The sequence below is a fragment of the Lynx rufus genome, unplaced genomic scaffold, assembly GCF_022079265.1.
Source record: "Lynx rufus isolate CCGP_SWC_20201006 ecotype Redwood Valley unplaced genomic scaffold, mLynRuf1.p SCAF_12, whole genome shotgun sequence".
Lineage (NCBI taxonomy): Eukaryota > Metazoa > Chordata > Mammalia > Carnivora > Felidae > Lynx > Lynx rufus.
Window position 1 is genome coordinate 38,842,138 of NW_025814826.1, and position 23,938 is coordinate 38,866,075.

Here is a 23,938-nt window from a genome sequence, read left to right on the forward strand (position 1 = left end):
GAAGCTGACAGCCTCTAGTTATTAAAGCCTTCAAAATTTATCTCAGCCTCTGAGCAGGCAGCCCCTAGCCAACAAATGAACATGTGGTAGTTCTGGGGCCTGGTCATTTCTGCCCAGTGTAGGTTTCCTCTAATGGGTAATCTTTGCTCAGGAGCTTTTTTATTGAATTGGCTAATACTTTGTCAGATCTAAATCATGGCATGAGCCTCCTTCTGTCCAATCCAACTTCCTACTCTCTTTTCTTTCATGGGCATCAAATAGGCATCGTCTGAAAACTTTCCCCACCCAAGCTTTCCCTTCCCAGAGTACCAAAATGACAAAGCTACTTTTTACTAAGATCCAACTCTGGGAAGGGGCATATCATAATTTATTTGGGCGAGTTATTTAACCTTTCCAAACTATTCCCTTATCTGCAAAGTGGGGTTGTTGTAAAAACTAAATGAAATAATCAACAAAGAGCAACTTGTAAAGGGCCTCGTACACAGTAAGTACTTAATAATTGGTATATAATTGTAGAGTATTATACCACATGCCAAACTCTGTGTGAGAAATTCTGTGTTTATTACTTGTAATCCTTGTTATAATCAGCAAGTATTAATATGCTCATTTGACATATGAGGAAAGTAGGGTTCAATGAAGTTAAAATAACTGGCTCAAATTGCTTAATCACATAGCTAGAATAGGCAACCTGGGGTTAGAGAGTAACGTACATATGTGTTGGCAAATAATCCATAGCTGTTACTTTGGAATGTAATGAAACTGCATACCTTCTATGACATGGTATGTACAATTTGGAATTAATACAAACTACTTTGGGGACTTTCACAACTTTTAAGACTGTACACTTAATTCCACCACATATAGGACATTAAAATCTGTCAATGGATGTCTAAGACTAAGCATTTGTCTAAAAGCTTAGAAGAACAGTATATGTCACTGTTGCTCTCTAATGACTACTACTGAGTTATTCTTGTAGAATGGCTCTCAGTCTGGGTTTGTCTGATGTTTTCTCAAGATTAGATAGAGGTTATGTTTAATATTCTATACTCTTGCTATTGCTAGAAACTGCATCAATTGAAAACACCCGCCTTTGACAGCTGCAGCTCCCACCCCACCCACAGAAATGCTCAAACCCATTATTAAAAGATGAAAAAGAATCTGTATTGGAAGTATAATGGCAGAAGGAAGTTAAAATATTCTATTGCTCAAAAAATCTCCAGTGGGATGGCAGCAATTTGAACTGAATTGCAGCTTTAAAGCACACTTACATTGTTCCCTACCTCACAGTTCTAAGATAAAGAACCACAATGAGATATCACCTTACACCTGTCAGAATAATTAAGCTCAAAAAGACAAGAAATAACAAGTGTTGACAAGGATGTGAAGAAAAGGAACCCCTGTGCACTGCTGGTGGGAATGTAAGTTGGTGCAGCCACTGTGGAAAATAGTATGGTGGTTTCCCCCAAATATTAAAAATACAATTACCATATGATCCAGTTAATTCCACTGCTGGGTATTTACCCAAAGAAAACAAAAACAATTCAAAAACATATATGCATCCTTATGTTCATTGCAGTATTATTTACAATAGCCAAAATATGGAAGTAACCCAAGTTACATCCATCTATGGATGAGTGGATAAAGAAAATGCACAATTAATACACAAGTAATAATTCTTCATTACTTAGCCATAAAAAAGAATGACATCTTGCCATTTGCAACAACTAAATGGACTTAGAGAATATAATGCTAAGTGAAATAAGACAGAGAAAGACAAATACTATATGATTTCACTCGTATGTGCAATCTAAGAGACAAACAAGCAAAGAAAAAAGGAAACAAAAAAGCAGACTCTTAAATACAGAGGATGAATGGGTGACTGCCAGAGAGGAGGTAGTTAGGAGGATGGGTGAAGTAGATAAGAGAGATGAAGAGTACACTTCTCATGATGAGCACTGAGTCATGTATAGAATTGTTGAGCCATTGGACTGTATACCTGAAACCAATACAACAGTATGCTAATTATACTTCAACTAAGAAAAAATAATTTTAAGTAGAATTTAAAAATTATGTTACATAAGTTTAAAAAAACATTTGACATTGTGCTGTTTCTGCAGGTATGAGATAGAAATGGATGAGGTTGGTAGAATGGATTTGGGGGATGGGCAGTTTTCTTAGTGAAATTCTGCCAAGAAACCAGACTTTTTCCCAAATAAATCCATGGAGTTGCCCAAGTAAGCCCCTGTACGTGCAAAAAAGCATACAATTTATGATCCGTAAGATAAGATGGACACTTAGTGCCCACTGTTGCTGCTGGCATTTCAGTCAATTCTAGCCAAAAATGGTCAGCATGACCATAGAGAGACAAAGATGACCAGTAGAGGAAATGAACTTGTGCCCTGATGGCAAGGCTGATACATCAGAGCTTTAGGTTTGAATGAACAACTTAAGCCACTTGTGGCTAGAATGATGCTAACAAATCACAGAAGAGAGACTGTAGAAAAACAAAAATTGTGTCTGTAACAGAGTAACATGTACTTAGACAAAAATATGTAAGTTAACACTCAGTATATTTTTATGTGAATTTACCCATAATGCAGTTTATTCATTGTGAATAAATACTTTTTTTAATATTTCTTCAAGTAAAGAATTTAGTTATAGTTCTATTGTAGAAAATGAAGTCTAGATGGGCTCTAGAGACCATCAGGTCACTGTAATAGTTTGTAAAGACTCCTGGATGTTTGGTACCCAAAAGGGATGTTTACAAAAATGCCTTTCTGCACAAGGACTGTTTCATACGCACAGATATATGTGTGTATCAGAACAGAATATGCACTTTGGGGAAATTAACTAAGTATCATTTGAAAAAGTGGATTCTTAAGTATGGTTATAAATCTCAAAAAGAAACAGCTCTAATTTATTGCTTACGTGGGAGAAATTCTGGGTGTACTCTTTCTGGATGTACTTTCCTCTTCCCTGTTACAACTATGGCACAGAGCGGTAATTATCAGTTTGTGAATTCTACTATGAAAGGACCAAAGTGATCTCACTGGAAATGTTTCCCAGAGACTCTCCTTTATTTTCTAAAATAATATAATTGGGATGTGAAATGAACTGCTGGCACATTTTAAAACATATATACTGCAAATAATGGCAAAGATGGAAAAACTAGAAGTGCCTAAATGCTACAACTGTGCCAGCAAAGGGGGTATAGGCTATCTTGTTTGGACAGGCCATATAAAATTACAAAATCTGTAAAAAATGTAATAAAAACAATGTTCAGAAAGTTCCTAAAACAACTCCATGTTAACCTGGCTTTTGGTAAATAAAACTCTAAGGAAAACTTCCTTCCAAATGTGAATGTATCACAGTCAAAATCTAGTGACACGGAATGAAGATGAAATAAGTAATATTTTCCCTTAAATACAAAGGGATTTGTGGTTATGATTCACTAATTAGAAACAATAACACAATTTAAAAGCTATAGTAAATTTTATATGAAAGTTATAGTGATACAAATTTACTTTCATGGATAATTGTCATAGTAAACAGAAGTTATAAACTGTGCTACATAATGTGGAATATTTTAATTCACTATGATTAAGACAGAACAAAACAGATAGTAGATTCTAAGTACATGATTTGATGATGATGTTGGATATTGCAAAATCAATTAAAATGGTATTATGCTCTGTCCTGTTAAATGATGTCCATTTTATAAATGTCATAAGGTTTATTACTCTTAAGAAGTTGCTTTAGTCTTTCATAATGTCTGAGATAGTAACTGAATTAAGTAAACTTTGATCATAAAAGAGAAGCACTCCAAAGTGCTTTGTGGGCCAATCAGGCTTAATAAATAAAGCTTGTCCCATCTCAAAGAAAATAAAGTCTTACTCAAAGTTATTCCTTTCTGAATCTAGTTCATTCTGATGTAGTATCATTCTAACTATTCAAACATGAGCCTATAAAAAAAATGAAAATCATACAATAGTGTCAAAATAAAAAAGGCATATCATAAACCATATTCATGTGCTTTTTTCATTGTTTAACTGAGATCATTAAATGAGATAGCATTTCCCATGGTGTCTAACATGGTATAATCCAATATTTGACTGCTTGGATATTTCCTTGGTATTTGTCACCAATGCTGGGGAGTGTTCAGTCAAAAAACTGAATTAAGTATTTTTAACATACATGAATCAAAGCTTCTTTTCCAAAGAAGTGAGAGAGTGAGAGATAACATTTTGAAAATATTTTATAAAAGTAAATTTATAGAAAGTACACTTGATGTTTATATTCTCAGGGTTATGGTTTTATCTATAGAAGATATTTCTTTTTAATTTACATTTACAATTACATTATAAAATGTTAGAGAAGAATAAAAAGTTTTGTTACTGACATACCAGTTTTTTCCTGAGTGTGCTGAGGAGGGCAAGTTTTATTAGATATCTAAAATGTTACGATATATAAACACCGTCATTTTCCCGCTTCAGGAAGTACTATTGGTAAAAAAAATTTCCCTTAAATATATTTTTTCCTATAAATATATCATCTTTTATCTAGGATCTAAACAGCTGATCTCCTTCATATGTATTTGCCATCTCTGTTACCCACTAGTGGCAAGAACTTGAGCAAATCATCACTTCAGGGCCTCAGATTAGGAAACATATACAACGTCCAATTGTTTTTCAAAGTACTGGCATTACCCCATTAGTGGGTTGCACCTAGTGTTTTTAGAAAACAAAATAAAATTGACTCAATTTGAATAGAAACTATAGAGGACAAGACACATTGTAGGGCTAGGTTGTAAATTTTGTTTTGGTTTTATACATAATGTATGCATACTGTGTGATGTAAAATGTATTTTCTTAATATAGGTTGCAGGCGAAAAAGTTTGAAAAATGTAGTTTTAACAATTCATAAATACCTTTTAAATCTAAAATGAAATCATTCACATTTCCAGCTAAAAAATTCTGAAAATGACCTCCTTTAACACAATGTCATAAGGTTTATTGCCTGAGAGACAGTAACAGCCAGTTACAAGGGCATTTAGTTGAAATGACTAGAGAATATTTACTCCCTTAATTAGTTGTAGTTGTTAATATCCATTGTAAGTATTTAAACGATACCTCCTTGGGCTTCCAATTTCTTGAGGATTTCCCTCAAGAAATCCAACAAAATGTTGGGCATAAACAATTTAGTACAAATAGTAAATTGTAGATGTATGTCACAAATACATATACCAAATACTGTGTTAAGTGGCTGGGAGATGTTAGACAGATAGGTATGGTCCCAAACTCACTATGTTTATAATTTTTAGGAAAATATAGATAATATAAAGAGAGAACCTCCCATCCATAACCAAGGAGTAGAATTCATATGTTCACTACTATGAAATATTATCCTAACAATCACTTATACAAGCTGTTATGTTTTTGAGTATCCAACTCACTCATTCAACATTTACCATATGCCAGGTGTTTTCCTATGTTCAATTGACAAGGCTAAGATGACAAAGTCTATACTCTCAAGGAACTTAGATAATAATGAAAAATACAGAAAATAAGTAAACAGAAAAAGTGATAAGTGTCATAATGATGCAAAAGGCATTAACTAGGAGACACTTGTTATTGGAGAGTCAAGAAAGGCCTCTTCATAAGTAGATAGTTTTCAATACAACTGAGATATGAATGACAAAAAGAAGACAGCCACTTGAAGATATGGAGATGAACATTCCAGGAAAAGGGGTAATGGGCAAATGCCAGACTAAAGGCAGATAGGAGTCTGGCATGTTTGAGGAATAGGGAGTAGGGAGAACGGCTTGGGTCTAGTGAAGAAACAATGGTAGGAGAGAGCCAGAGAGAGTAAAGCCCTGTAAACTGTGGTAAAGTGTTTACAGTATATGGGTTTATTGTCTGGGGGAGTCATTTGAGAGCCATAAGCATTCAGGTGAGAGATGGTTGTGGCTTAGACTGAAGTAGTAGCAGTGGAGATGCAAATAGACTTTGGGAAAAATTTTAGAAGTACAATACAGAATTTGCTGATAGACTGCATGTAGGGGATGGAGAATCAACAATACTTCCTAAAATCTTAGTTTGTGCAACTTCGGTGGACAGTGTCATCAACTGCAGTGGGGAAGGGCAACTTGGGGGGGGCATGGTGGCAGGAATCCAAAATTCTGTTTGGGATATGCTAACTTAGAGATGCATATTAGCTATCTAAGTGAGTATGTCAAAAAAGCCAAACTAGGTTTCAGGGGAGAATTTCTGGAGTCATCAGCATATTTATATTTATAGCCAAAGGACTGGTACCTCCATGGGAGTGTCATGCAGTATCCTTTAATCTTGATAACAACTCAAAGTAGATATTTTCTTTTTATATAGATATAATTAACTCCTTTTATAAATGAGCATCTCTGGTGCTTAGAGATAAACATGCTGAAAGTCACGCAGCTACTAAATAGAGCCTGGACTCAAATCTGTGTGATTGAGTCCTTGTTTCCATCACACCAAGTTGTTTTATTGAAGAATTAGAATATGTGAATTTCTTTTATTTTTTAATAAAATTTTTTAAGTGTTTATTTATTTTTGAGAAAGACCCCCCCCACACACACACAGTGCAAGCGGGGGAGGGGCAGAGAGAGCGAGACACAGAATCCTATGCAGGCTCCAGGCTCTGAGCTGTTAGCACAGAGTCCTACAGTGGGCTCGAACCCACCAATGGTGAGATCATGACCTGAGCTGAAATCAAGAGTCTGATGCTTAAGTGACTGAGCCACCCAGGCGGCCCAAATATGTGAATTTCTGAGTGGAGTGTTTTTACTTTTTTTAGTGAAGAACTTCTAAAAAGTTCTGTTTACAGAAAATGAAGCTCATTCAGAATCTACTCCAACTGTATAAGTTCAAGTCTTTTCTGCCCTTACATAACTTGTCTGTGGCGGGTGCCATTGATAGTTGTGTGTGTGTGTGTGTGTGTGTTTTCTTTTAAAATTGTACTCCCTTGGTTGTGGGATAGGACTCTCTTTTCTCCTTTGTCTATCTTGATTGCCTGTTCTTCACTGACCCTTAACTACAGGGATTTTTAGGCTTCTTTCCTCACTTTACATATTCTCTCTTTACGATTTTGTTCCATTATTTTTAAACACTAAATATATGCGTTTGAATTTATTATTATTATTATTATTATTATTATTATTATTGCTTCTCCTCCGGACATTTCTTCTTAGCTCTAGTAAACTACGTCTAAAAGTTTCTGAAAGCAATTAGCTTGGTGGGAAAGGGTGGGGAAAGAGGGCTTCCTTCCCCCTCCCCCCCATTTGAGATTACAGAGGAGCGACGTGCAGGGGCTCTGATGGTTTCATTCGTACATTTATTCAGTATTTCTTTCATTCATTTAATTATAAGGGCTTACAAATTGGCTGATCTTACGAGATTTCAAATCTAGAGTGGCAGACAGTGATCCAGGTTGGCACGAAGACATTCACGTGAACGTTAAGAAGTCCTCGGCCACACAAACGTTATGTGCAAAGGCAGAATCCCGCTTAGTCCCTCAAAGAGATTAATAAAAAATTTTGGAGTGTATCAGTTTAGTCGAAATTCAAAAGGATATGGAAAGCAAATCTCATTTAGGAAGTAGGAAGATTGCGGACAAATAAAGGATTGGAGCAGAAAATTACATTGCAGCAGTACCTGAAGAGAACAAGATACTGACCGGGGAGTGGGAAAAGAATGAATACACCCATGTAAAAACAAGAAAAAGAAAAACCGGGTGTGGCGCACATTAAAAACTCATAGCATTTACTAAAACTCCCCGGTGAAATAGTCACCTCATCCCACGCCGACTCCCGCCTCCGGCGGTTAGCCGCTCTGTCCTCCGAGTCCCATAGTGCCGCTCACCCCCCAGCTCGCTCCGCCCCCTTCTCCAACAGCCCCTCCACCGAGCCGCGTGCACGTGCGCGGAGGATCCGGCCCCCTCCGCTCTCTCGACCAATGAGAAATGGTGTCGTAAGTCGCTACCGCCCGGTCGTAGGTCACGTGACGGTGTTTCCCCTCCCTCTGACCCCCTGCCTCCAGGTTCTGAGAAGATGGCGAAGGTCTCAGAGCTTTACGATGTCACTTGGGAAGGTAACTGGGAGCAGGGCGGGTGCGGAAAGACCAAAAGTCCTGGGAAGCGGTTCGGCAGTACCTGCTGCCGGTGGAGGCCTGGGTTTTCCGGTCTGTCTTCTGCACTTGAGCTCTGTCTGGACGGGCCAAGTTGAGAAGAAGGTTGAGGCCGGCTCCTTCCGTGGCCCGGTCACAGACTAGAATCCACGGTGTTCCCTCGCGGCACACACCCCCCCCCCCCACCCCGGTCCCCCGCTTGTGCTCCGATAGACTCAGTGATCCACATACCTCCGTTCCAGTACAGTGGCCCAGGGCAGCTTCCATTATAAAGCGGGAGGGACCTGGGGCTGTCACACATTTTATAGTGGCTGCTGGGCGGCGAAGAGGAAGCGGGGTAGTTGCTTGCTGAAGCTTCCCTGCAGCCAAGAAATATAGGGCCTGTAGGCCCTGTATTCAGTGCTGTGTAAGGGTTACAACTCTGTGAAGGTCTATGGAAGAGTCATGAACAAATCTGATTCTTCTACATGCCACTTTACATTTTGTTCTCTCTGCATAACTGGATCTCTGATTTCTCTTAATTATTCGCAGCCCCATTCTCTCTGAAAACACATTTATGCACATAACACAATTTTCTTCTTCTTACTTCCTAGGAAGGGGTAAAGAACTGGTTATGTTGGGCATACGCTCAAGTGTGGTAGGTTTCTTTATCCATCCTACTTTAAGGTGGAGTGTGTTCTTTAAATTTGGAAGCAGCCAGACTTTGAACCAATTCTGTAAGAGAGATTTTTCTCTTAAAAACTTCAGTGGGAAGCATGGCTAAGAGGACAGCTAAGAGTTTCTCTAAGGCATGAAACTTGTGTAATTGAAATTTATATTCCCAGCATTTAACAGACTTCAGTAGCTTATTGGTTTAGTGAATGCCTTCTTCAGATGTTTAAACAATGACCTAATAACATGTGGACTGAAAGTTATATTGACCATTTAATGGTGAATATATCTATCCAGTATTACAGAATTGCAAACCTGTATGGGAAAAAGTAAAATCCCATTATACTTGAAATGAATTCAATAATTTATTATTGGTTTTGTGGTCTCTAGTGCACTGTGAACCTCAGTATTTCTACCTGTATTTGGAGAATTACTTGTATTAAACAAAAGTATTAACTGCTTAGTGCTAAATCTTGGATATATTAAATAACACACAGTACCTACCTTCACGGAGTCTAATGGAGAAGTCTAATGGAGTTCTAATGGAGAAGACAGTCTAATGGAGAAGACAAACCTGTAAATACATAGTTTTAAAAGGCTTGTGTCAGGATATTTACTAGCCAGGTGGTAGATATGTGGCTGTTATTTTTATTTTATTTGTTTATTTTTATTTTATTTATTTATTTATTTATTTTTATTATTTTGACAATATGAAGTTTATTGTCAAATTGGTTTCCATACAACACCCAGTGCTCATCCCAAAAGGTGCCCTCCTCAATACCATCACCCACCCTCCCCTCCCTCCCACCCCCCATCAACCCTCAGTTTGTTCTCAGTTTTTAAGAATCTCTTATGCTTTGGCTCTCTTCCACTCTAACCTCTTTTTTTTTTTTTTTTTTTCCTTCCCCTCCCCCATGGGTTTCTGTTAAGCTTCTCAGGATCCACATGTGGCTGTTATTTTTAATGCTACTTTAAAAATGTTTCAAATATTTCGTACTTTTTTTTCTTTTTTTAAATTTTTTTTTCAAATATTTCATACTTTTTAGAAAGTGCTACTTTGAAGGTATGTTCAGTATAGGTTTATTAGATGGTAGGAACAAGTAGGTGTGTAACTGTCATACCTACCAGCAGACAAGGTGATTTAACTGGGTAACTTGGACCTTACCCTGTAGGCATTCTGATGAGAAGTAATGTAATTAGATTTAGAATAATAAATATTAACTACTTCACAGGTTTAAACAACAAAAAAAGAAAACATTAAAGTGCTTTTAAACTATTAAGTGCTTTATAAAAAAGATGGTTTAGCTCCTGTCTGTGTCTCCAGCTGTATCTTAAAACTATTTACCCCCTTACTCTATGAGCTGACTATGCTGACTTTTGTTGAATTCCCTAAACGTCTTATGCTCCTCTTGTCTTAGGGCTAGACAGATGTTATTTCTTCCACCAGGAGTGTTTCTCCCTTCTTGCCCTACACTTGCTACCATTATACATTACCATTTCTCAGAATTCCCTTTATAGGTCACATACTTCAGAAAGCTTTCCTTGACCACCCTACCCCACTCCTCCACTAAAATTTTTAAAAAGAAAAAAAATAGCAAAGTCAACAAAATATACCCTGGTCCTTTGACTCCATGTTCTCATACTACTGAAGTACTTATTCAGTTTGTTAAGTTTTAGAATTTTCTTTCCTAGAATGAAGGGAGGGACCAGGCATATCTTGTTCTTATGCTAGACATTTTGGAGGAACTCAGTAATTATTTGTTGACTAAATGAATTGTTAATGACATTAATAATAAACATTAACACATTTTCACAAAAAGACTGTAAATCATTTTTCTAGTGTTGGAATCATTCCTTTTGTATCTAAGATAGACTTAGGCAGCTCACTATACTAATAGGATATATTTGCTTGTTTGTAAAATGAAGGTTTCAGACCTTTCCAGAAGCAAACTCCATTGAATAGCATCATGAATTAAAGCTATGGAAATGACTTATTCAGAAAGTACTATAATTCTTGTGATAGGAAAATTTATCATGTATAAAAGATCCGTATAGTGAGTCTAATACTCTTCAATTGGGATCTAAAAAAAAGAATATATAGTTTACTCATTTGGCCAGTTGAAAATTAATGATGTTTATTATACAGAGGAGTTATGAGTTTAGAGGTAGAAAAGAGAGTTGTGGGGTTTCTGAGTGGTTCAGTTGGTTAAGCATCCGACCCTTGATTTCAGCTCATATCATGATCTCATAGTTCATGGGTTCGAGCCCCACATCAGGCTTTGTGCTGACAGTGCACAGAGCCTGCTTGGAATTCTCTCTCTCTCTGCTCCTACCCCCACTCGCGTGTGTGCTTTCTCTCTCTCTCTCTCTCTCTCTCAAAATAAATAATAAAAAAAATTTTTTAGAAGAAAAACTCTTTAAAAGAAAAAGAACTCTTTAAAAGAACTCTGTAAAAGAAAAAGAGTTCTAAGAAGGGTATAGTCAAATTTTTTGAAAGTAGGATAGTTGGCCAGGATATGGATAGGATGTCTAGCACAATGCTTGGCCTGTAATAGGCACTAAATGAGTATTTGTTGAAGACATATTTATAAAATGTTTGAAAGGATTTTAGTTTTTTATGCTTACTGTCTCTACTTCCTCTCTTTTTATTAAGACCTTCAACAAACGTAATTTGTTTTCCATTCTCTATCACTCCAATAGGATTTCTAGGGTGACCTAATGCCAGGTCTAATGAATGTGGGTTTTTGTTTGTTGGTTTGTTTGTTTTGTTTTTACATCTATACTGTATTTGTTGTTGTGGATCACTCCTTCCATGAAACATTCTTTCCTTGGTTTCATAATAACATAAAGGGTCTCCTCTTTTCAGACCTTTTTTTGTGAGTTTTCTACAGCTATTTGGTCCTTGATTTTTGGTGTTCTTAGTGGTTCTTTTTTTAGCACTCAATCTTATCAATGGTTATTGAACCTGAGATCAGTATACTCCTGACTGATGGAGGGGTGTTTTATGTGGCCTTTGAATTTCCTGGAATTATATGTAAAATTTAGTGTATGTAAATGTGTACATATTTCTGGGAAGAGAAAGTTCAAAGGTCTCATCGGCTTCAAAGAGTCTAAAATTGAAAAGTTAAATGCCTTCTTTGGGTGATCTTATCCATACCTAGCTTTAACTATTAGTTTATATACTAAATGACGTGTTAATTAAATACATGTCTGAGTACTTTGCACCAAGCACTGTTCCAATTCTTAAGGATACAGTGCTAAATAAGACAGGCAGGGTCCCAGATCTCATGGAACATACCCTGAGATTTCACTTCTAGGCTAAAGATCTGTATTTATGGATATATATATATATATATATATATATATATATATGTTTTGTGAAGGTAATTTTTTCAAGGTAAGACCTAGAAAGATAGTTTGGCCCTTTGAGTGCTAGCCTAATTTGGGTGTCAGCATATGGGCAAGGGGTGCAGTGTAATGGAACATATCTATAAAACACTAAGTAATTTATATTCTCAAGGCATTTACTCTTTTTTTTTTTTTTTTAATTTTTTTTTTCAACGTTTATTTATTTTTGGGACAGAGAGAGACAGAGCATGAACGGGGGAGGGGCAGAGAGAGAGGGAGACACAGAATCGGAAACAGGCTCCAGGCTCTGAGCCATCAGCCCAGAGCCCGACGCGGGGCTCGAACTCACGGACCGCGAGATCGTGACCTGGCTGAAGTCGGACGCTTAACCGACTGCGCCACCCAGGCGCCCCAAGGCATTTACTCTTTTAAAATAATCTGCCAGGTTGAAAGTGAAAATGGGTTTAAGACTATGTAAGTGAACCATGGCATAGGGGGATAGTGTTTGAATGAGTTCTGAGAACCCATGCTGTGGATCTAAAGATAACATGTTATGTTGTGATATAATAAGGGATATATATTTGGTCTTTGTCCCCAGTTCCTGTCACAGAGCTCCTAAACCCTTGAAATCTCCTGAATGGTAGGGTTGATAGGAATATCTTTTGTTGTATTTAGTCTTATTCCTGAGTTTCTGACACTAGAGCCTCTAAGACCTTTGGAGTTTCTAGAATGAGTATCTTTTTGTATGCTAATGGGATGATCTGTGGGTCATCCCATTATGCTGGATAGCTTCAGATTGAAGGCTGGTCACCCAAAAGACCATGATCCCTGATTGGAACTTTAGTCTCATTCCCTGAGTTTCTGGGAGGGGAGAGGATCTGGAGAACACTTATGCCCATGGAATGAAACCTCTATAAACCCCCCTAAACTACAGGGTTTGGAGATCGTCCAGGTTGGTAAGCACATCAAGGTGCTGGGATGGTGATTAGCTTAGAAAAAGCATGGAAGTTCCTTTGCTCCCCTCTCCCCCCTCACTTTGCCCTATGTATCTCTTCCATTTGACTGTTCCTGAATTATATGCTTTATAATAAAACCGTAATAGTGAGTTCTTATCTAAATTCTGTGATGCATTCTAGCAAACCTGCAGAGGAGGTTGTGAGAACCCCAGACTTTATAGCGCGTTGGTCAGCAGTACTGGTGGCCCTGACTTGTGATTGATGTCTAAAGTGGGGGCAGTTTTGTGGGACTGAGCCCTTAACCTGTGGAGTATGAATGACCTGCTTTTTTGTTTGTTCATTTCCTCTTCAACCTTGTCAGATTTAGTTCAGACCCTGTGGAGAATGAGAGTCCAGCTGATTTCTAGTTGTCAGTAGAAGGAATTAACTGTGTTAACTTGATTTGCTAAGACCATTTAAGATCTGTTTTCATCTTACAATTTTTATTTTCATTTTTAGACTTTGAGCTTTAGAGGGATTCAGATAATGCTTACAAAAGTAGAGAAAATCCCTTGTGCTTCTTTTATACTTATTCTTTAGGGGCCTGTCATTGTTTATTTAACTTATGTGTTCAGCAACAATGTAACTGTTTAAATCTATTCTGCATCTGTCTATAGGTGAGTAAGTGTGTTAGATTTTCAGAGGTAGAAGTAAGAAAGCATATATATGATTTGTGAATTGGAGAGTTTTTTCTATCTTAACTATATGAAAAAGTGATCTTTTGTTTACTGGATTAGGTACTGTTTCTTCTTCTCAGTTATTTCTGCTATTATCAAATGCTGCTTTTAAAAACTTTTCAGTTCACTCTTATTTTATAATATGCAAAATTGTTCTTGTAACACTTTTGTTTGCAGGTGCTTTTTACCTTACTTTCTTCTTTCCATTTATTATTATGTGTGTAACTGAAAGATTTCCTTTATTCTGATTTTTTATGTGGTTTATTTTCCTGCATGGTTGTGTATCCTTATACATTATATGTACTGTTGTAATGTTATTAATGAAGTTTTGTGGTGAATATCCTGTCAGTGCTGATACCAAATATGATCCTCTGAGTATGAAATTTTGCATTCTTGAGTGAGTAGGTGAGCTTCAGGAGCACCTTGGATTTTTGAGATTTCTATGCATAATTTTATGTGTTTCTTTTTTTCTGGGAAAATAATCCCTAGCTTTTATCAAATTCTGAAAGTTGTCTGTAACTTCAAAAAAATTAAGATCCATAGTTGCTTCAAGGGATGGGGATCTTTGTGGCAGACTCATGCCATTTGTTACTTTTATAGTTGTGACATCAATTGTGATGTCTTTTTAATCTTATAAGGGGTCTATTGCTCTTGTTAAATTGATTTTCTGCTTTATGAACTTTGACATACCATAGACTTACATTAATATGACCTTATTTTCCGGGGCGCCTGGGTGGCTTAGTCGGTTGAGTGTCTGACTTTGGCTCCTGATCTTGCGGTTCGTGAGTTCGAGCCCCGTGTTGGGCTCTGTGCTGACAGCTCAGAGCCTGGAGCCTGCTTCAGATTCTGTGTCCCCATCTCTCTCTGCCCCACCCCTGCTTGTGCTATGTTTTTCTCTGTCTTTCAAAAATGAATAAACATAAAAAAATTTTTAAATATGGCCTTATTTTCCTGAAAAGTTGATTTCAACTTCCTTGTCAATTTTTTGGCTTTGATCAAATATGTATGTAATAACAACTTTATTTTTTTCAGAGATGCGAGATAAAATGAGAAAATGGAGAGAAGAAAACTCACGAAATAGTGAGCAAATTGTGGAAGTTGGAGAGGAATTAATTAATGAATATGCTTCTAAGCTTGGAGATGATAGTGAGTTCTTATTCATGCTTAGTTCATGTTCTATTTATGGCTTTTAGTTCTTTTAAAAACCATCTTTTCATTATGTTTTCCTGCTGTCCAATCTGATTTGTCCCTTTTTAAGAAGAGTTTTCAGGAAGTCAATGATATATCATTTTGAGAAGGATTTCTAATTCCTGGTTGTAGTGGAGCTATCAAATAGGCCTTTTTGTTTTAATGCCCACAGGGCTATCATCCTGATCTGGTCACAATGTGCCTCATAAAGAATGTTTTAGAAGAGCCCAGGTATTAAACAACGGGAGATCTTTTTACTTTATAAGATACTAAGATATTTTATATTACTGAAAGTATATGAGGATGCTTTCTTAATTCCAGATATAATATGGTATATCAATTTTTAGTTATAAGTGACTTTAAAATATTAGAAACAAGAAAAATCTCTAATTTGTGCTGGGAGATTTTGACATTAAATTCAGTTTTTTCTCTCTCTCTATAGTTTGGATCATATATGAACAAGTAATGATTGCAGCCCTAGACTATGGTCGAGATGACTTGGCATTGGTAGGTATTTAAACTAATTTTATTTCATTTTAAATTTGTTTCATGAAGTATATATAAGTAGCTAAGACTTAGTATATGGCTTGTATTTGAATGCTTTTATAGCTAGTTTTCAGTGCTACTCTTTTTTTTTTTTTTAAGTTATTTTTTTTTGAGAGAGAGTGTAAGCGGGGGAGGGGGAGGGAGAGGATAGGATCTGAAGCAGGCTCTCCCCTGACAGCAGAAAAGCCTGATGTGGGGCTTGAACTCACAAACTGTGAGATCACAACCTAAGCCAGAGTCAGGTGCTCAACTAACTGAGCCACCCAGGTACCCCTTCATTACTACTCTTAAGAGTAGGTAAAACTGACTAGGTACTTGGGGACAGCGAACGTTCTTAAATCTTCTTAACAGTACTGAAGAAGTTAAATTAGTTGGTGAAGATTATACACTTAAGAGTTGAATTATGCTATATTATAGATTTAAAAATAAGCAGCGGATGGTTTAAAACAAGTTTTTCTTTTGGGTTGTGGAATGACTTTCATAGCACAGACAGTCACAGACTTAGGATGATTTGACTTAGGATTTTTTTTTTTTAACTTTTTTTTTTTTTTTAACATTTATTTATTTTTGAGAGAGAGAGAGAGCATGAGCAGGGGAGGGTCAGAGAGAGAGGGAGACACAGAATCCGAAACAGGCTCCAGGGTCTGAGCTATCAGCCCAGAGCCCAGTGCGGGGCTCGAACTCACGGACCGCGAGATCATGACCTGAGCCGAAGTCGGACGCCCAACAGGCTTCCCTGACGTAGGATTTTTTGACTTTACGATGGTGTGGAAGCAATATACATTCAGTAGAAACTGCTTTGAAGTTTGAATTTTGATCTTTGCCCGGGCTAGTGGTCGGTGATACCATGATGCTGGGCAGTGGCAATGGGCTGCACCTTCCAGCAGGCATGTGATCACAAGGGTAAACAATCGATAAACTTATTGCCATTCTGTACCCTTACAGCCATTCTGTTTTTCACTTACAGTACAGTATTCAATAAAGTACATGAGGTAGTTGATACTTCATTATAAAATAGGCTTTGTGTTAGATGATTTTGTCCATCTGTAGACTAATGTAAGTGTTCTGAGCATATTTAAGGCAAGCTAGCCTAAGCTATTCTGTTCAATAGGTTGGGTGTGTTAAAAATGCATTCTTGACATTCAGTATTTTCGACTTACCATGGGTTATGGGATGTAACCCCATTGTAAATCGAATATTAAATACTCTTTTGCAGTGCTGTAAATGTATCTCTTTCTTAAATTACTAGAAAATCCTAACATACATAGAACATGACTTAAAATACTAAGTATAGCTTTTAAAATAAAAGAATAACTCATGTGGTAGGCACTGTGCTATAAGTGCTTTATAGCAGGCTTTATTTAATCTTCACTTTGATTTGTGCCTGACACTGTTATATTAATTTTATAAATCAAGAAGTAGAGGTTTCTGCTCTTTTATTCTGTTGTTTTATAATCCTGAGTGCTTAAGTATCATCTCCTCATTTAAGCCAAAAAAAAAAAAATACATGCAAACTGAAAGTTGAAATACTAGGAGAACATACTCCTATCTGAATTAGCATTATTTTTTCCAAGGTAATTATGTGATATTGTCTCTACACCTAATTTTAGTGGAACTGTTAGTGGTAAATAAATATTCCATAAAATCTTTTGGATTACCTTCAGAACCTATGAGGTATAGTCTTTGTAATATTCACAGAGGTGGCAGCTTACATCTTAAGGGAGATATTAAGGTTTTTTTTTAAGTAGCTAAATGCCATTTGACAAATTAGGAGATCAAATTATATAATATTGATAACCAAAGCAGGAGGTCAAATTAAATGCTAACTTTTTTTGTAACTTAGTATTTTTTTTAATGATTCAGAATTTCTACACAGCTTGATTGACCAAATAATACGAGTTTTGTGTGGTGTCATAGAAATAAATGAACATCATCTTTATTTTTAACTAATTGTAATGTTTTTCTTAGTGTGGCAGGTTTTTAGCCACATACTTGGAAGCAATACTTGCAGATCATATTAAAACTTATTTTATTACTGATTAATAGTTTCTTCACTAATGAAATGTATTTTTTTTGGTCACTTATGCTTTGGGGCACTAGAATGGATCATTTTTATAATCGACATTCCTAGCATTCAGATGTTGGTGAGATCATAGTTGGTGCTCAGTAAGTATTTGATTATTTAAATTAATGGATGAATTATATATATTTCCCAAAGGAGATTGGCTCCATAGACTTGGTGTCTGCATTTTATGACCCCAAATCAGGTTATGTGTACTGACAAGATGATTGATTAATACATGATTTCAACAGGGAAAAATTGAACAAAGTGTTAATATTATTTGCTAGGGACTTGAGAATACTATCAAAGAGCTTAATTTTTATAAAGAGAATACTTAGGCAATAGTTAGAAGCAAAAAACCTGGAAGCTGTTATAAGCATGTAAGTTGGGTCTGGCACATTATGGAAGCAATTTTTTTTTAAAGTTCTTTTATTATTTCTGAGACAGAGAGAGAGAGAGAGAGAGAATGAACAAGAGGGCAAGGGGCAGAGAGATTGGCAGACACAGAATCTGAAGCAGGCTTCAGGCTCTGAACTGTCAGCACAGAGCGCAAAGCAGGGCTCGAACTCATGAATTGTGAGATCATGACCTGAGCTGAAGTTGGATGCTTAACCGACTGAGCCACCAGGCACCCCAGAAGCCATTTTTAAGGAGGAATAATATGGCAGTATCTCAAGAGTTATTAGTGTACTCCATGACCTGCTCATTTTCCCAGTTAAGATTTTGAGAACTGATTGTTACTCGCACTGTAATTTCAGACTTCTTCTTTTACCCCATTATTTATTACCAATTAATTTCATTTCATGTCATTAGATTACACAGATGAAATGATTTAAGAAGATACACTGAAGACTGTAGGCCATTCCTTGTAGCCCATTTGGTACATGTAATGTAATTACTACTATTTAAGCCTTTTTTACCAATTATTTTTTCAGTTTTGTCTTCAGGAGTTGAGAAGACAGTTCCCTGGCAGTCATAGAGTCAAGAGACTAACTGGGATGAGATTTGAAGCCATGGAAAGGTAACTGAATCTTAAAAACAGTGTGATCCCATTTTGTTTATTTTTTTAAATTTTTTTTTTTCAAGATTTTTTATTTATTTTTGGGACAGAGAGAGACAGAGCATGAACGGGGGAGGGGCAGAGAGAGAGGGAGACACAGAATCGGAAACAGTCTCCAGGCTCTGAGCCATCGGCCCAGAGCCTGACGCGGGGCTCGAACTCATGGACCGCGAGATCGTGACCTGGCTGAAGTCGGACGCTTAACCGACTGCGCCACCCAGGCGCCCCAGTGTGATCCCATTTTAAAATGGTAAACATGGGTATAGATGTAGGGCCTACCTACATGGCAACATTGTTAATTGTGCAAGATTTTTTGCTACTGAGTTTCAGAATAGTGTCAGTGCTTCTCAGCATAAGTTTTGCCAATTACTCCCAATAAATAGGATTTGACATAGGAGTGTAATTCATTTACCATCTCTGGCCTAGAGAAATGGGATCACGTTCTGGAGTAAGGACAGTTTTATATCCTCTTTCTAGGATTTATTAGCTGTTTACCTGACACATTATTTAACTTATTTTTGTTTAAGCCTTTTAGCTTTACTCCTTTGCAAAACAGGAATATTACCAACTTGTCAGGGTTGTTTTGGGAATTAGTAATGACGTATGTGTAGTATCCATACAGGCATTCAAGGTATAGAAGGTATTATTATTTTTTTAATTGAGATACAATTGACATTCTGTCGGTTTCAGTTGTATGATATCATGATTTGATATTCATATATATTGTGAAATGATTACCGCAATAAGTTTAGTTAACATCCATCATCATACATTGTTACAATATTTTTTTTTATGAGAACTTTTAAGATTTACTCTCTTAGCAACAGCTTTCAAGTACACAACAGTATTGTTAACTATGGTAACCATGCTGTACATTATATTCCCGGGACTTTAACTGGACGTTTGTACCTTTTGACCACTGTTACCTAGTATGCCCACCCCCACAGCCCACCTCTGGCAACCACCAATCTGTTTTCTGATTCTATGAGTTTGTGTTCTTTTTGATTCTACCTGTAAGTGAGATTATACAGTATTTGTCTTTGTCTTTGTTTTTGACTATTACACTTAGCATATGCCCAGGTCATCCAACTTCATAAATGGCAGAATTTCTTCCTTTTTTATGGCTGAATAATATTCCATTATATCAGACTTCTTTATATCCACTTATCTGTCACTGGATACTTAGGTTGGTTCCATGTATTGGCTACTGCAAATAATGCTGTAGTGAACATGAGTGTGGAAATAAATATCTTTTCAAGATAGTGATTTTATTTCTTTTGGATAAATACCCAGAAGTGGAATTGCCAGATCAAATGGTAGTTATATTTTGAATTTTTTAAGGAACCTTCATACTGTTTTTCATAGCGGCTCTGCTAATTTACATTCCCACCCACGGTGCATAAGGGTTCCCTTTGCATACTTGTCAACACTTATATCTTGTCTTCTTGACAATAGTCATTTTATTATGTGTGAGGTGATAGCTCATTGTGGTTTTGATTTTTGTTTCCCTGTTGATTAATGATGTTGAACACCGTTTCATATACCTGTTTGCCATTTGTATGTCTTCCTCGGCAAATGTCTTTTTCAATTCCTCTGCCTCTTCTTAGCCGCATTTTTATTTTTTGCGATTGTGAGTTTGTTTTGTTGTTTTGTTTTGTTTTTGTTTTGTTTTTATTTTAGAGAGAGCCAGCAGGGGAGATGGGCAGAGGGAGAAGAGACAGGGAGAGAGAGAATCTTAAGCAGCTTCCTTGGCCAGCGTGGAGCCCTATGTGGGGCTCAGTCTCACAACCGCAAGTTCTTGACCTGAGCCAAAGTAAGGAGTGGGACACCCAGGTGTCCCTGTATAAAGTCTTTATATGTATTAGATACTAACTCCTTATCAGATATTTGCAAACATCAGATGATTTGTAAATATTTTTTCCCATTCTGTAAGTTGTCTTTTCATTTTGTTGAATGTTTTTTTGTTGTTGTTTTACAGAAGCTTTTTAGTTTGATGTTGTCCCATTTCTTTATTTTTGTTTTTGTCAGCCTTTGCTCCTTCTAAAAAATTATCACCAAGACTCTTGTCAGAGAGCTTATGCCTATGTTTTCTTCTAGGAGTTTTACGATTTCATATCTTATGTTGAGGTCTTTAATCAATTTTGAGTTGATTTTTGCATATGGTATAAAGATAGTAGTCCAGTTTTATGTCTTTTGCATATGACTGTCCAGTTTTCCCAGCATCATTTATTGAAGAGACTATCCTTCTCCCATTGTATATTCTTATCTTCTCCTTGGTAAATTAATTGACCATTTATGTTTGGGTTTGTTACTGGATTCTCTGTTGTGTTCCATTAATCTGTGTGTCTCTTGTTATGCCAATACCATAATGCTTTGATTATTATGCCTTTTTTATATGGTTTGAAGTATGATGTCTTAAGCTTTGTTCTTATTGTGCAGGATGGCTTTGGATATTCAGGGTCTTTTGTGGTTCCATACAAATTTTGGGACTTTTCTAGTTCTGTGGGAAATGCCATTGGAATTTTTATAGGAATTGCACAGAATCTTTAGATTACTTTGAGTAGTATGGAAATTTTACCAATAATCTTCCAATCCATGGGCATGGATATCTTTTGATTTTCTTCAATTTCTTTCATGAGTGTGGTATAGTTTTCAACATACAGGGCTTTCACCTCTTTGGTTAAATACATTCCTCGGTAGTGTATTCTTTTTGATGACTTGTAAATGAGATTAATAGATTATTATTAGTATATTATTAGTGTATTAGCTTATTAATAGATTATTATTAGTGTATTAAAATGCAACAGATTTTTATATCTTGATTTTCTATCCTGCAACCTTACTGAATTCATTTATTAGCTCTAACAGTTTTTGATGGGATCTTATGTTCCATTGAGCTATGTTTATCTGTATTGATCTATCTCTTAATTTTAGGGGCAGTGGTTTACTTGGTCAATTTTCTGATGGATCTAAAAAGAGTTGTTAGTTTGTTCACTTTGTTTAGCTTTTTTCTTGTGAGGATGGGAGTGATGACTTTCAGAATCATCATGTGCCAAACCAGGAACTAGAAATCTTGAGCATCTTTTCATACAATTATTGGCCATTTGGAGAAATGTCTATTCATATTTGCTTCTAGATGGGAGTTACTTATAAGAGTTCTTTAAATATAGTCTAGATGCACGTCCCTGGTCAGATAATATGATTTGTAAAACTTCTCACATTATGTGAGTTGTCTTTTCACTTGCCTGATGGTATCCTTTGATTACAAAAGTTTTTTATTTTTTATGAAGTCCAGTTCTGTTTTTCCATTGTCACTTGTACTTACGGTGTCATGTAGAAACCATTGCCTAATCAGGGTCACAAAGGTTACACCTGTCCTTTCTTCTAAGAGTTTTATGTTGCTGTTAGTTTTTATATTTAGGTCTTTGATCTGTTTCAGTTAATATTTTTTATGGTGTGAGGTAGTTGCCCAACTTTATTCTTTGGCATGTGAATATCCAGTTGTCCCAGCATCTTTGTTGAAATAACTTTGCTTTCCCCATTTAATTGTCTGGCACCCTTGTTGAAAATTAATTGAATGTAAATGTGAGGGTTGATTACTGGGCTTTCAGTTCTGTTCCATTGATCTATATGTTTATCACATACCACAGTGTATTGATTCCACACTATTGATAGTGTAGCTTTGTGGTAAGTTCTGAAATTTGTAAGTATGAGGCCTTTGACTTCCTTCTTTTCTTTCCCCAAAGAGGATTTTGTCTATTCTGAGTCCTTTGAATTTATTACATGTGAATTTTAGGGTTAGCTTATTGCCCCTTACTTTTTTATTTTTAAAAAATTTTTTTTTTTTTTTCAACGTTTATTTATTTTTGGGACAGAGAGAGACAGAGCATGAACGGGGGAGGGGCAGAGAGAGAGGGAGACACAGAATCGGAAACAGGCTCCAGGCTCTGAGCCATCGGCCCAGAGCCCGACGCGGGGCTCGAACTCACGGATCGTGAGATCGTGACCTGGCTGAAGTCGGACGCTTAACCGACTGCGCCACCCAGGCGCCCCGCCCCTTACTTTTTTAATTTGGTGTTGTAAGTAAGAGGTAACTTGTACCTAGTTACAGTAGCTTTTAATAAGCAAGATGTATTGATATAATTTTTCTTAACCCTTTTGTTCCTTGGCTTTTGGCTTACGTGTTTGTTTATATGTACATTTTAATCTCATTGGATCTTCTCTGTAAGCAAGCAAAGGGCATAAAGAAAAATAAATAAAATAGTGTTATTTTAGGTTAACAGAAAGTAATTTGAATCAGGGGACAGAATGGAAGAAATCTACAAAGGATTGTTCCTGAATTAGTGTTCTACTCTAATATCCCTTTTTGTTTTATTTCAACTATAGTATATCTAGTATTTTTAGACCATTCTTAAAATATGTAAATAGCCAAACACATCCCAGAATCCAACATGAATGATTTTTAAAATTATCTTGTAAAGGTTTGAGAGGTACTAGTTTCCAAAGGACACATTTTAATAGTTCCTATCCCTCCACCCCCTTTCTAACTGTATAAAAAATTGATGGGGCGCCTGGGTGGCGCAGTCGGTTAAGCGTCCGACTTCAGCCAGGTCACGATCTCGCGGTCTGTGAGTTCGAGCCCCGCGTCAGGCTCTGGGCTGATGGCTCAGAGCCTGGAGCCTGTTTCCGATTCTGTGTCTCCCTCTCTCTCTCTGCCCCTCCCCCGTTCATGCTCTGTCTCTCTCTGTCCCAAAAATAAATAAAAAAACGTTGAAAAAAAAAAATTGATATGGTAACAATAATTTATTCTTAAGTCAAGTTTTCTAAGATACCTAGTGAACTTTAATCTTTACACCTTGCTCTTTAATTGAAACTCATATAATCATTTTACCTAGTAAAGTTTTGCTGTTGTGTTCTTTAATTTTTTTTCTCCTGAAAGAGTGGCTATTATGTGTCTTTGTTACATGGGGCCATTAACCATTGATTCTCATATACCATTGTGTGAATTAGAGTGATCTGTGCCCTTTAAAAAAAAATACGTAGTTGCCTAGTCTCCATTTTACTGAGATCAGTTTGTTAGTGGTGTAATCCAGAATTTTCTTTAAAGGAAGCCCTGCAGGAGAATTGACAAGTAGGTTTGAGAACATTGCTGACTAAAGGTAAATTTTTGTAGACCTGCAGTGTATTAGGAGTCTCTAGAGAAACAGAATCTAGAGGGTATTTGTATACATATATGGGGTAGGAGGAGGGAG

At 36.6% G+C, this 23,938-nt stretch overlaps 1 protein-coding gene across 3 annotated transcripts in view; it reads left to right on the top strand.

The window, feature by feature from the left end:
* Positions 1-8,039: 8,039 nt before the first annotated feature.
* EMC2 (ER membrane protein complex subunit 2) overlaps positions 8,040-23,938 on the top strand; it is a 52,259-nt gene continuing 36,360 nt past the window's right edge. For all 3 annotated transcript variants that reach the window (XM_047074111.1, XM_047074112.1, XM_047074114.1), the window contains exons 1-4: positions 8,040-8,123; positions 14,863-14,976; positions 15,461-15,525; positions 18,562-18,647. In XM_047074111.1, the coding sequence (XP_046930067.1) occupies positions 8,084-8,123; positions 14,863-14,976; positions 15,461-15,525; positions 18,562-18,647 (305 nt within the window). In that variant the 5' untranslated portion in view covers positions 8,040-8,083. The remainder of the gene's footprint in view (positions 8,124-14,862; positions 14,977-15,460; positions 15,526-18,561; positions 18,648-23,938) is intronic.